The sequence below is a fragment of the Puntigrus tetrazona genome, chromosome 20 (genome assembly GCF_018831695.1).
Source record: "Puntigrus tetrazona isolate hp1 chromosome 20, ASM1883169v1, whole genome shotgun sequence".
Taxonomy (NCBI): Eukaryota; Metazoa; Chordata; class Actinopteri; order Cypriniformes; family Cyprinidae; genus Puntigrus; species Puntigrus tetrazona.
This window is the reverse complement of record NC_056718.1, coordinates 26211349-26225160: the sequence shown is the minus strand read 5'-3', so window position 1 is coordinate 26225160 and position 13812 is coordinate 26211349. Positions and strand designations below refer to the sequence as shown.

General features: G+C 39.6%; 2 protein-coding genes and 1 long non-coding RNA gene across 4 annotated transcripts in view; 1 reads left to right on the top strand and 2 right to left on the bottom strand.

Moving 5' to 3' along the window:
• prpf39 (PRP39 pre-mRNA processing factor 39 homolog (yeast)) overlaps nucleotides 1–6582 on the bottom strand; it is an 11167-nt gene extending 4585 nt beyond the window's left edge. The window contains exons 1-9 of one of the 2 annotated variants that reach the window (XM_043219088.1): nucleotides 6430–6582; nucleotides 4737–5281; nucleotides 4369–4494; nucleotides 3397–3515; nucleotides 3120–3287; nucleotides 1994–2156; nucleotides 1533–1640; nucleotides 440–604; nucleotides 1–4 (exon numbers count right to left, since the gene is read on the bottom strand). The exon at nucleotides 1–4 is cut by the window's left edge and continues 123 nt beyond it. In XM_043219088.1, the coding sequence (XP_043075023.1) occupies nucleotides 1–4; nucleotides 440–604; nucleotides 1533–1640; nucleotides 1994–2156; nucleotides 3120–3287; nucleotides 3397–3515; nucleotides 4369–4494; nucleotides 4737–5281; nucleotides 6430–6442 (1411 nt within the window). In that variant the 5' untranslated portion in view covers nucleotides 6443–6582. The remainder of the gene's footprint in view (nucleotides 5–439; nucleotides 605–1532; nucleotides 1641–1993; nucleotides 2157–3119; nucleotides 3288–3396; nucleotides 3516–4368; nucleotides 4495–4736; nucleotides 5282–6429) is intronic. The other variant, XM_043219089.1, reaches the window with a different exon arrangement.
• A 2115-nt stretch (nucleotides 6583–8697) lies between these two features.
• Nucleotides 8698–10498, top strand: arf6a (ADP-ribosylation factor 6a). The gene is made up of 2 exons (XM_043220188.1): nucleotides 8698–8894; nucleotides 9014–10498. Exon 2 carries the CDS (start codon nucleotides 9348–9350, stop codon nucleotides 9873–9875), a length of 528 nt encoding a protein of 175 aa, XP_043076123.1. The 5' UTR covers nucleotides 8698–8894; nucleotides 9014–9347; the 3' UTR covers nucleotides 9876–10498.
• A 1835-nt stretch (nucleotides 10499–12333) lies between these two features.
• LOC122325287 lies at nucleotides 12334–13504 on the bottom strand. Its single transcript, XR_006247280.1, has 2 exons — nucleotides 12963–13504; nucleotides 12334–12829 (listed from the first exon to the last, which is right to left on the bottom strand). It is a non-coding gene; the product is annotated as an uncharacterized LOC122325287 (long non-coding RNA).
• Between the last annotated feature and the right edge of the window lie 308 nt (nucleotides 13505–13812).

Below are 13812 nucleotides of genomic sequence, written 5' to 3'. Positions count from 1 at the left end.
CATACTTCACAGGACGAGAGAGAGAGAGAGAGAGAGAGAGAGAGAGAGAGAGAGAGAGAGAGAGAGAGAGAGATAACAGAAGAGGGAAAGGAGCACATAAAAATTGAGCTTTCATTTCACATCCCCGCACGGCTGAATTTCCATTGACAAGATCGTTTTGAGAATTTCTGTTTTAAACCCATCAGCACCTTCATGGAACCAATAAGATAAGTTTCTGTAAGGTAGAAGGAGACGGAGAGGTGCAACGTAGTTGGCAAATGCTGCGGTCAAATCTTGTGTGGCAAGCAGGCCATCCCCTAATATAACAGATACAGTCAAATATCAACGTTACACGCAAAGAGTGCAGCAAGTTTTACTGTGGAAGTGATGATATCGTTGATGGGGAAGCAAAGGGGTGGACAGAGGGAATGAGGCGCGGACGGCAGCAGAGGCTAGCTACCTTGATCCAGAACTCCTCGTAGAGAGCGCAGGCGATCAGGCAGCGCTCGAACAGAACCACCACGCGCTCCGGAGTGCCGTTCTCCAGCTCGAAGTCCAGGTACTCCCTCCAGTTGTTCAGCTGGGTCTTCTCCAAGGCTTTGACGTGGAAGTACGGCCGCTTTATCTGCGGAGGGGAACCGTCAGGCGTTCGTTAACACCGTTAGCAGGACTTCATCTTTACATGCACAAAAAAAGACTGCAGGGGTCAGGGTTATATACTATACTATTAGATAAATAATACATGACTTGGTCATAAGCAGAACGGGTATATTTATAGCAATATGTATAGTGTGGGGAAAAATGTTATTTTATGCCAAAAATCATTAGGATATCAAGTAAAGATTTTCTACCTGATTGGTAATATGCATTGCTAAGAACTTAATTTGGACAACTAAGGCGATTAAAAAGGCTGAATGGTTGCATCTCAGCCAAATATTGCCTTTCAAACATGAAAACTCTTTGAGCTCATGTGTGTCTCTGGAGTACAGCAGCAGTCATCTGTATATTTGTATATACAGACAAAATACTGCACGTGTCAAAATTAAACTTTTTCTTCTATGGCAAAAATCATTAGGATATTACGTTCACGTTCGGTGTTTTATAAAGTGCCTACTGTTAATATCAAAACTTGATTTTTGATTAGAAATGCATTGCTAAGTACTTTATTTGGACAACTAGGTGATTCTCAATATGAATTTTTTTTGCTGTATCCCAGCCAAACATCGTCTGATCCTAACTAACCAGATATCAATAGAAACGTTGGTTAGACGATTTCAATAAAAAAATAAATAGACCCTTATGACTGGTTTTTAATAAGTTTTTAATACTCTTATCAGCATGGAATAATATGGATGATTTACGTTCTAGTGAAACCATACTCGGAGCATAAAGACTAGACATGGAGCTCGTTCAAGATTATGACGACTTTAAAATGTTACACATGTGATCAAACAGCACTGAAGACTCCTGAGGGAAGCAGCCGATGAAATAAAGGCTCGATCCCATCACTAGCCCTGATTAGGGACGCAAGGAGTCCTTCGGGGAACACTCACCCCTTCCTCGAAGGCCCAGCGCTTGCTGACTTCATGCTCGTTGTGGTTAAACACCTCCTGGCGCGTCTCAATCACCTTATGCCTCATGTTCTCGATCTCCGTCACTCTCTGGAGGGCAAAACACAGCGTCCTGAGCGTCGCACCGAAGATGGCGCAAACATTTTATCTCGTCTGATGTCCAGCTACGCAAAAGGTCTACGTCACCATGAGTCTGACAGAAACAGTACGGTTTGCACACCCAGTGAATCAGCTCTGGCCGGTGCTGGGACGGTTGCATTTCGTCACGAGCCCGTCCCACTTTTAGCCCAAGTCCCTGATTGGATGCCAACCTGGACCCTCAGGTTTTCGTTGGCTGCTAACGGAAAGACACCTCTTCAAACCTGCACACGTGTCCAGGATCAGACGCCCTTGCCTACCTCTGCCATGTTTAGAAGCCCGGGGGAGAAAGACGGCGCTCTTACCTTGGCAGGATCCGGCAGGTCGTCCGTCCCCGGCGGAAGCTCTTCGCCCGGCGCGTCGTCTCCGCTAGGCTTGTTAGCGTTAGCTAGCTCCACTCTGAGCTGCACAAACTCCTCCTCAGACAGGAAGTGCTTGGGGTTGTTGCTCTGGACGTGTTCTTTGAACCTAAAGAAAGAGCGATCATGATTATAAGGAACGTTACTGACATCAGCCGGGCTTATTTCAGTTATTTTGATCCAAATCAACAGGTTAGACTACCCAAAATAAATTTTGTAACTTATTTTATGAAACAGGGCCCTGGGTTTGCTCCATCGTTTGCATTTTATTGATTACGATTCTCATCCATTCCCAGTTTCAATTCCAATGTGCTTTAGTCAAACTAAATAATAAATAATAATTACCTTATGCATTTTTCATCTTGTTTTCCAATATCATCATTAAACACTTTTGAATTAAGATGCATTTACTTGTTTGTTAGTTATTGCTTAAAAAAACTAAAATATGTGCCAATGGGGTAAGAAAAATTATCTTAATTCAAAGGCTAAGAAAGATTATTTTTCTTGACTGGCAGATATTTTTTTAAAAACTTTGAATATGTACTCTAGAAAACAAGACAAAGACAAGCAAGAGAAACATTTTTGGAGATTAAATGTGTCTTTTTGCAAAACAGGTTAAATGTCTTTAAAAGATGTTTGACTAAAGAGACTATATTACATGTATTGTAAAGATTAAAGGGTAAAAAAACTGTTCAAATAAACAACAGGTAACATTTTACAACAAGGTGCTTTTAGTTAACTTTAAAGCAGGTTAATATTAACAAATGTGCCACAGTTAACTGTTGGAGCAGTTAATATTCTGTTGTCCTTGATTAATAAAAACAACCATGTATTGTTAATGTTAGGAACTTTTGATTTTATAATTCATTATTAAAAGTTTTAATTAAAAAGATTAATAATTTCACGTTAGCCAATGCAGTGAACTAACTTCAATGGAACCTGAACAATAACGTTTTAGATTTAAAAAAAGTTACATTTGAAAATAGTTTAAGTGGTAATTCACTGTTTTTCCTAAATAAAGTGAAGAAAATAATCAGGTTGTGCTGCTCTAAACTGAATGAGGTGGGCTCACTTCTGGAAATGCTGGGAGTACAGCTGGGTGGGAATGCAGAGGATGCGGTCGTAGACGGCCGTGACGTTGGCCAGCTTGCCCTGCTCCGTCTCCCACGTGATGTAAGCTTCCCACAGACGGTCCGAGCGGAAATCTGTGCCACAGGCCAGAACGGCGTGCTCGTAGGACCTGAAAGAACACAGGCAACTCATTTAACCCAAGTATGTGGCATTTCAATAAGTTAAGGACTTTTAGGACATGCAAAAAGAGTTTTGAGGTCACTGAAAGCCCCACTCACGCTCTGATGCGATTTTCGGCCTCTCCGTCGCTGGTATCTTGGTTTTCTCGCAGGAAAGTGATATAATGCAGCCACAGGTCGACGCTGAGAGGAATAGCCTGGAGACCTCGGCGGTAAACCTGCGAGGAACAGAGATTCACATCCACTTGTGACGCTTTTCAATAAAACCAGCGACGGGATAACGGCGTTATACATACACCCACCTCTGGTAGTGGGCGGAGCTAACGCACACAAGACAATCTCATTGGCTGGCGCTCACCAATTAGTGTCCCAGATTCAGATTGCATGATGAATATTCATGAACCCAGCAGCTCATTAATACATAGTGTGTTTTATACTGCTTTTATAAGTTCAGTCAACATGATAAATATGCATTCTAACTTTATTAATATTCTATCATCACATAATGCTAATTTATAATAATTTCAAATTATAATGTTTGAATGACTGACGCTAAGTGTGAATAGATGAAGTGTGGAGTGATGTTAAATTTCTATGTAGTGTTCATTTCATTATTTTCACATTCAATACCGGGAGCGTTAAACAATAGCTGCTTTCCCTGTGAATTAGTAACCGAGTAACATGACTATAAAAGTAATTATTTGTGAAAAAAAACTAGTAACTATAATTACTTTAAGTAAAACATGCCAGATGTCACCACAAAAATAAATAATAAAAGCCATTTTTGGAGACAATTAAAGATGTTTTATGCTTTTAAAAAAATGTACGATTCTCGAGTTGCCTTTATTAAAGCATTTCTGTTAAAAGGACTCACTTCAATCCCACTTCAATCATCTTTGCTAGCTTTAAAATAAAATAAACTCAATAAAATAAAAAACCCAAAACCAAAAACCCAAGTTTTGCCGATCTGAAATGGTTTTGGTGACGTAACAGACAGTGCTCATCAGTGACTTCCTGATCACACAAACAGATTATTCTCACGGGTTTGGTCCAGAAGTCGTTCAGACTCACCTCGTCGGCCATGTGTATGTAGCCGTGTTTCTTCTCAATGTCTGCATACTTCTTCCAGTAGCCGTAACAGTAGGGGTAGTGCAGGAAGAAGGCATCGAACGCCTTCCTCGAAGCCACCAAGTGGTTCTGAAACAAAAGAAAAGCTCATAAGCCAATAGCTAGGTTTCTATCCACCTGTGTGTGCATTTTGGGATATTGCTTCGTTATAATTAACTCAGAAAATAAAATAAGGGTTAGACACTAATCCTGTGCGCTTTTTTATCGCAACAAATGGTTACGTACAGTGCTTTCTGCAGCCAAAAACCATTTAAAACAACGGAAGAAGAATAGAAACGAATCAAGCGAGTTCTAACTGGACAAACGCTCACCTCCTGCTCAACATACTGCAGAAGGTAGACCCAGCCGTTGAAGTCTTCGGGGTTATCCTCCACTACTTTGAAGAGCCGCTCGTAATCCGCAGGAAGCGCTGGTTCTTGCGCGACGGCCGCGTCTGCGTCGGAGGCCGGTTCCATCGCTTCGGCCGCTTCTTTGGGAGCGTCTTCCAGCTCCATGTTGGAAGGGCTCTCGGAGTCCTCCGCCGCGGCCGGCTTGGCCTCGTCCTGCTGGCCGTTCGACTCCGTCTGCTGCGCGAGGCCCTCGGCCCCGGGGTCCGGGGGACTGGCTGTGTGGTCGATGCTCTCCGCTGCGGATTTCAGGTGCTCCACAGAGTACAGCTGGTACTGTTCTAGAGCGGGCGGCTGCTGGCTCTGCTCGTACTCGGGGGCTTCCGGAGGAGCGGGCGGCTCTTGCGGGGGAGCCGGGGCCCAGTCGGTCTCGGCCGGGTCTGTGCCATACTCGGGCCCCGTGGCCTCCATAGCAGGAGCGTCCCCGTTATCAGGGGCATTCGTGTCCAACATCCCGGTCATGGGCTCACCTGAACACATCAAACACGACACGATCGTTTAGAGAGCACAGGAGCTACGTGCGTATTGAACGAGAAATACACAATTTCAAAATAAAATGTTTTTTAGCGAATGAGATACAACCAGACTAAACGATTCAAGTCAATCATGCATTTACTGTTTGTCTGGCAATTTATCATAAGAACGTAATTATATTCAGCCCCTTCTCAGTGATATTTAGCGATCCGGTTTATAAAGGAAGTGACGATTTTGTCCTCTTCGACTCGTTGGATGAAACCGTGTTTATTTGTCAATGTTTTAAGCGACCGTACAATTTTGTGGTTAAGCTAAATTCACCTTTATGAATGGAAACCCTGCTAATGAGATGTGACAGCAACATTTCAAAGCATAAAAACTATCCCCATCACTTCCTTTTTAAAAAAAAAAAAAAAATTACTTGGCAAAATAGAAGATAATTGAATCAGTTTCAGAAAACGTTACCATTTAAGTGATTTGATTAAAACACCACACCTACTCAGGAAATAAATTAACTCGACCAAACACTAGCTTTTTTTACATTTTGTAGCAATGACCGACGTAAGTGTTTATTTTGTCCAGTAAACCTCTTAATTTGAGAATGTTTATACATTTTTTGCAACATTTAAACGCCCAGACTTTATACCTTCCAGGCTTTCTGCTCATTTAACGTTAAGATCTTACGAAATGCTAGTTATGCTAGACGCGCGCCTCATTTGCATGTTCGTTAATCTTCTACGAAATCGGTCGATCTTCTGCGAAACCTGCAAACTCCGAACTAAACGTTTCTAAACGCGTCAAAAACGCCCGTGGAAAACACACACGAACGAAAAAAAACAACGCAGGGCTTGATGACGGTTATATTACACGTCGGTATCGCGTTTCCTGGTCGAACGACACACGATGTTTCGTCGAAGTTAGTTTGATGGAAACACTCAAAACACGCTTTAAAACGCGTTCGGCGGCATTTCAGAGGCGAATTAGTTTTAAAAGCGCCACAACGCGTAATTAAGCTACGAAGCGCTCTGGCTTTGGCCTGGTCTCTTCGCGCGCTAGCTAAACCGCTAACAAACCGACGCCGCTCGTTTACCTCAGAGTTTTCTAGAAACGAACGCGGGAAATCTGCGGCGGGAAAGACACTCACCAGAGTCTTCCATGAAACTGGGTTTAAACGGCGGTTATTTTCACAACTTCTTCGAAGTTTTAGGCGCTCGAGAACATGTGGTCAGACGGCCGCGCTGTAACGCACTCAACACCCGTGGCGTCTCGCGACGAGAGAAGGACACGGACGCGTTGCGCATGCGCACTGCGCGACGAAACTCACAACACTAGTGACGTCATTCCCTGGTTGCCGACAGGGGGCGTAACGCGGCCCGCGAAAATCGTGCATGCCTAAATGAAATGCTTTTTAATATTTATTTCAAAAAAACGTTATGTTAGCATATAGTTAAAAAAGGATTGCGAGAAAATTGGGGTAAAAAAATAGCTTTTTATATATATATAGACACTAAATACTCTGATGGTCGGAGTTACTTTTGCAATTCTCCATGCAGCATGAATGAAAAACTATAGTGACGTTTTGCACAATAACGACAGAAAATTAAAATCTAAATCTTGCCTTCAGTAGCGAGAGGCAGCGGGATCCTTCCAAAATGGCGGATAAAAAAAGCGCTTTCCCAGAACTCTATTTTAGAGTGGGTTTATGTCTCACAATTTTGTTAATTCCTTTCACAAGATGCTAAATCAGCGATGCAATAAATTAACTCACATTTACGAGATGCTGAAACTCTACGAAACCCACAAATATGGGAAAATTGTAACATAAAAAGTAACTTTATTATTATTATTATTATCTGTGTTGGGAATTTTTTTTTTTTTTGAATTGACAGAAACTCAGATAAAAGTAATTTAAAAACCGTGAGAGAAAAATATTAATTTATTAATATATTAATATTAATATTATATTAATAAATTAATTGTGAGGTGAAAAGTGTTTTTAACCCATAGCAGAAACAATTTTCCATAAGTTACAGTATTTTATTACTATAAAAATAGCATTCACGTAATATAATTATGGCGCGATATAAACAGGCAACATGAAGTGTGTCTAAATTCAAATTAATACATAACTAAAACATAAAACGTTTAGCTCTTCTCTGGATTATTTATTATGATTTTTTTGTATAGTTAGTAGTTACAGGAAGGCTAAATGAACAGAAGCTTCACTTTTTTTGTTTATTAAACCAATTTTAATTAGTAAACAAAATATATCAAATGCACACATTTGAAGCCAATAAAGCTATTTATCAGAAATGAATCGTACAACCTTGACTTCATGTTCAAGAGGCTAATTTGGAAACGCATTTCGGGTATTTCTTTTGGGTTTTGTGAATGTAATATTGTCCTTTCGAGTACAGGGTTCGTGTAGCTAAAAGCTAAAATAACAAATGAAAAGAAACATGTGCAAGTCAGCTCTTCTGGGGGGAAGAATGCAAATATGCGTGTGTTTACAGGTCCGTGTGGCGTTTTATTCAAACGAGGCATTTTTTGAACTAGACGTGACGTCACGGGCCACGCCCCTTCGACGTCACATGATGCCACTGAGACGCAAAAACTCCCGGAGCGGACGAGGGCGAGCATTAAAAACGTTTCGGAGCACGGCTCGTATCAGACCTGAGCGGTGTTTTAAACAAAACAGCCTCTAAAAAACACCACAAATCTGTTCTTCCGATTCTCAATGGCGCCCATTTCATTCAGATCGCGCTTGACTCGTATTACGACGCCTACTATGGCGAAGGATATCTCATAAATATTAATAAGCTCATGCATCTGTTGCTGGAATCATGTATCATTTCCACAATTCTTTTGGTAGAGAACAAAGGACTAGTGAATAGCAAAAAAAATAATTTAGACATTTAGACACCAGTCAAAGCGACTAATTAAATAAAAACAAAAGAGCAAAATGTGAGCACTGTGCTTTTTATACAATAAATAAAAGCAAAACAGAATAGAAAAATTGCACTCTTTTGGGTCACCAGTATTGTAAGTCTTCAAATGTTTTATATGAAATTTTTAACATTTATTTATAATTTAAAGCACCATACTATGTCTTATATAACCTTTACCTCAAAATACAAAATTGCTAAAAAACAATCTTTTTTGGGTTTTTTTGAAAGTCATGAAAATACTATTGTGGATTTTTTTATTTAACTATATGTGAGGAAATCAAATATTTCAGAGAAAATTTGTGCAATATAAAGTTACTTTTATTATTTTATCACGCGAACATTAGTCACAGTCGACGTATCGAAGGGCTGGTCTGTTGGATATTAACCACGCCCCCGCCGACGCAGCCGCCGTTCGTCCAATGGCAAACGCACGCGTCATGAATATTAACGACAGAGCCTTCGCCGTAGTAGGATCCGGGAGCTCGAAAGCCAAATGGCGCAGTGCGCCTGAGCAAGAAAGAGAGGAAGTGGCGGCCGAAGCAGCTCCGCACCTTTTCCGGTAACACCGACAGCGGCGCGACCGGGACCGAAAGAGCGACCGGAGAGGAACAGAAGGGACCGAACCGAGCCGGGGCGCGCGAGAGGGGGGCCGTTACGTGAGGTAAACCGGCGGCGCTCTCGTACGCGGTCGCGCGCCCAGCACGAGCGGCACGAAACTACGAGAGTAAAGTTGTGTTTGACACCCCTCCCTTTTCTCATCCGCTTTCTCTTGTGTTTCAGGGACGGAAGAGGGGAAGCGAAGGATGAATGACTGACGTTTGACCGAACGAACGATCTGAAGGGAATGAGCGCGAAAAAAAGGCGACCCGACAGCCGGTACACGAGAAGGAAGTCTGAGGAAACCAGAAAGGCCTGTCACGGATCTCAACGCGTACTACACTAGGACCCCTTTTTCCAGATTTGGAGGGTGGTGCTAAAGGCTAAAAAGTTGAAGTGTTTTTTTTTTTGTTTTGTTTTGGGGTTTTTTTCTGAGGCATAGCCGAGAAAGCCCCCCAAACCGCGCGCTCTCCTCTTCCCGCGAAACAAACGCGATAATATATGCCCGGCCAACAAGATGGGGAAGATGCTTTCGAAGATCTTCGGCAACAAGGAGATGAGGATATTGATGCTCGGGCTTGACGCGGCGGGGAAGACGACGATCCTTTACAAACTCAAACTGGGACAGTCGGTCACCACCATCCCGACGGTGGGGTTCAACGTGGAGACCGTGACGTACAAGAACGTCAAGTTCAACGTGTGGGACGTCGGCGGCCAGGATAAGATCCGTCCTCTCTGGCGGCACTACTACACCGGAACCCAGGGCTTGATCTTCGTGGTGGACTGCGCGGACCGCGACCGGATCGACGAGGCGCGACAGGAGCTGCACCGCATCATCAACGACCGCGAGATGCGCGACGCGATCATCTTGATCTTCGCCAACAAGCAGGACCTGCCGGACGCCATGAAGCCGCACGAGATCCAGGAGAAGCTGGGTCTGACCCGGATCAGAGACCGGAACTGGTACGTGCAGCCGTCCTGCGCGACGACGGGCGACGGACTCTACGAAGGGCTCACCTGGCTCACGTCTAATTACAAGTCCTAACGCGAGGCGGCCAAGACGCGCCGAAACTAGAAGCAATTAACCAGTAACTCTGGCTTCTGTCTGTAAAGTTCGGTTTGATTCTCTGTCTTTGATTCCGTCGACGTGTAACCCGACTTTTCTTTCTGTAGTCCTCCTGTTAAGCCCGTCAAGTATTGCTTTCAGAAGCGTTTTCGCAGAAAAAGATAAAGGGTTTTTTTTGTTTGTGTGTGTGTGTGTGTGTGTGTGTGTGTGTGTGTGTCCGAAGACCCGGTTCGTCAGTCAAAAAAAAAAAATGGCAGCTTGTTTGTTTACCTCCGTGCCATCGCGTTTAACGAATGTATCGGGAGAACGAGAACGATCCGGTCGCGTTCCGTGAAGAAACTGTCCTCGAAGGAGCGCTCGAGTCGTTCCTGGCCGTTCCTGGAGGAGAAGCCGGGAACGAGTGTGACTTGAGCGAAGAAAACCAGTGTTTCTGATCTAATCCAGCCCCCTCTTAACCCGTTTCTATCGCGGTCCCGGTACCGACCCCCGCACAAGTCACACCAAGCCTCTTTTTTTCTCTCACTAAATTAATGCTTTGTTTTATTATTTTGACATATTTGTTATGCTGAAGAAATAATAAAAATCTATATATATATCCAGCACTACGTGATTTGCATCTTCTTGATGTTGGAGGAGCGAGGGTCACCACGAAATCAAAAAAATCGTTAATTGATCGCAAACATCGGACGTCCCTGATGTCAGACCCAACTGATCCAGAGACCGCAAAAAAAAAGTTTTCGCGACTATTTTTTTTTTTTTCGTAGAAAGGTCACGTGGTTCGCTCGACCGTTCTTTTCCTCGAACTCGACGCTGGTCACGTCAAACGCGTTGTTAAATGGCGGGAGACGTGACTCTGGAGAAGGACGGTTGAGTAAATCGTTATTTTTTTGGTTTGTTTTCGTTGAGTCGAGTCCTGTTTCTGGATCGTCTTCGGGGGTCAGAGGTCATCGGGAATGTCTTGGTTTGAGTTCTGAAGATGATCGAAGGGGTTGGACGATTTTTCCGGCGATAATTTCACAAATTAAAGCTTAAAAAAGGCCCCCAAACTCCTAAAGAAGTAAAACTAAAAAAATGACACAAAATGAGTGAAGAATAGAAATGAAAGGGAGAGGATTTTTCTGACTTGGCCTGTTTGATGTTTAATCATAAACATTTTAAAACATTTCTCGTTAAAAAGTGCTTTTGGTTCTGCAGTGGATTACGAGGAAAGATCGGTCAGCGTTTCCCTCCACCAGCAGAACCTTCTTCTTCTTTTCATCTCAACTCATTTCTAATGGTTTCTTTAGTAGACTCTTCGGTCATGTCTTGACGCTGAAGCTGACTTCTTCTGTAAAGTTGTTTTATATGTTTGGAGAACGAACGTCTTTAGCTTCGGCTGAATTCTTCTAAACCTGTCGGCATTTCTTTAATCTCTGTGATGAATCTCGTGAAGACGTTCGGCTCGGTTCTGAAATCAAAAGTATTTTACGTGAAAGAAAATCAGCTCATTTACATAAATACTCTGTACTGTGACATTCTTTTCATAATTTAACACATTTCTCCCGCTGTAATGAAAAACTAAATAAATTTAATAAAAAAATATACATTGCAATAAATCTTCCCAAGACACAGAAACACTTAAATAGTTGTAATTAATTCCATATATTATATATAGTTGTTATTTTACTTATTAATTTATACACTATTATTTTATTTTTATATTAATGTGTTACTTATTATTTTACTTATTTATTTTATTATATATTATTTTACTTATTAATTTATTATTATTATATTTATTTATATATTATTATTATTTTACTTATTTTATGTATATATTATCATTTTACATATTATTTTATTTATATATATAAATATATATTATATATAAATATATATGATTTTTTATTTTATTATATTATTCTTTTACTTATTCTTTTATTTATATATTATTATTTTACTTATTTTATAAATTATCGTTTGACATTTTTTATATATATATATATATATATATACATATATATTTATATTTTATTTTATATATTATTCTTTTACCTATTTATTTTATTTATATATTATTCTTTTACTTATTCTTTTATTTATTTATATATTATTCTTTTACCTATTTATTTTATTTATATATTATTCTTTTACTTATTATTTATTTATATATACATATATATAATATATATTTATATTATATTTTATTTTATATATTATTATTTTACCTATTTATTTTATTTATATATTATTCTTTTACTTATTATTCTTTTATTTATTTATATATTATTATTTTACTTATTTAATTTTGCTTGCATTTTTCACCGAAAGAAATGATGGTAGAAACAATATTTCTCGAAACCTCCAGCCATATGTTTTATTTGTAAATTGGTTTAGATGCATTATGTGCATTAATGACAAAATATTGCATTAATATAATACAACACAACACACATCAAGATGTATAAATACTTTATTTATTATTGCATTATTCACTTTTCACTCAGAAATGGCTCAAGAATAATTTCAGTTCTGATTTAGACTGAAACATTAACTTCATAAACTATTTTTTTATGCCTATATTATATATTTACATGCACCGTAACATTTGTGCATCGCTAAATAAGCAGTGAGTGTTCGATCCTTTCGGGTTTTAATGTTTGAAGCTTGTTTCTGAGGATCTTCAGACGTTCTGGAATCTGTTTACAGGTTTTCGTGTCGCTGAACTGTAAAGAAAACTTTGGAAGCTAAAGGAGTTTAGGAGTGTCTTCATCGGATCTGGGGAGATGTCTCAGTAATGGAAGTGAATGGGTGCCGTCGCAGTGAGCGTCAGATAAACACATCCCAGCGCTCCGGTCCATCAGCGAACATCCGGAGAAGCGTGAAGATGATTTTAACTCCATAACCCATAATACTAACTCTTCCTCCAGTAATCTTTAAATACGTTTTAAACACTGCAAATATATTTAATAAGTCAGTCAGATACGACTCTTTTGAATTCTGTAGCATTTTTATATTTTAATAGCATTTTTCGTTGCATTTTTGGTACGTATTTTAGCACATGAAGCGATAAAAAGAATTGTTTACCTATCTAGGGACCCTCGGTAGTGGACGAGCGGATCTCTCTGCGGCACAGGAAGTGTTTCTTCTGTTTCCGTGGTGACGAACTGCCGTTTGTTTGGTTCCAAAGCAGCAAACAATCAGACAGGAAGTCGTCCTGAGCTGTGCTTCCTTCCTTCCTGCTGAAGGAATGCTGCAAACATGCTATAGACTCTATTATTCTGTGTGAACCGAACGAGAATGAAACGCTGTTTTGATGACCTTTTCTCCTGGAGTCATTTGAACACGTTCTCCTTCCCACCATGCACTGGAACTCATCAGTTCTTAAGAAAACTGCTCATCCTTAACCCGTGTCGGTGGGTGAGGTTCACAAAATAAAGTGATTTATACGTGATTGTGTGCACAAGGTCCTCTGGGTTTTTCCCACAGCCCCAGTTCTGTAACTAATCATTTTCTGTTATTAATACTTAAAATGTAATTAGAGACGGGATTGTAAGTGTCGTAGTAATTAAAAAAATCATTCCTGATTTTAAAAGAAAAAAATAAATACATATATACACATATATATATACATATACACACACACACACACACACACACACATATTTATATTATATATATATAAATATATATATATATATATATATATATATATATATATATATATTATATATAAATAAATATATATATTTATTTATATTATATATATATATATATATATATATATATATATATATATATATATATATATATATATATATATATATATATATATATATATATATATATATATATATATATATATATATTTTTTTTTTTTTAATTCATTTAAATTCATTTTTGGTACAAAATTGATTTTACAGATTAAAATAAAACC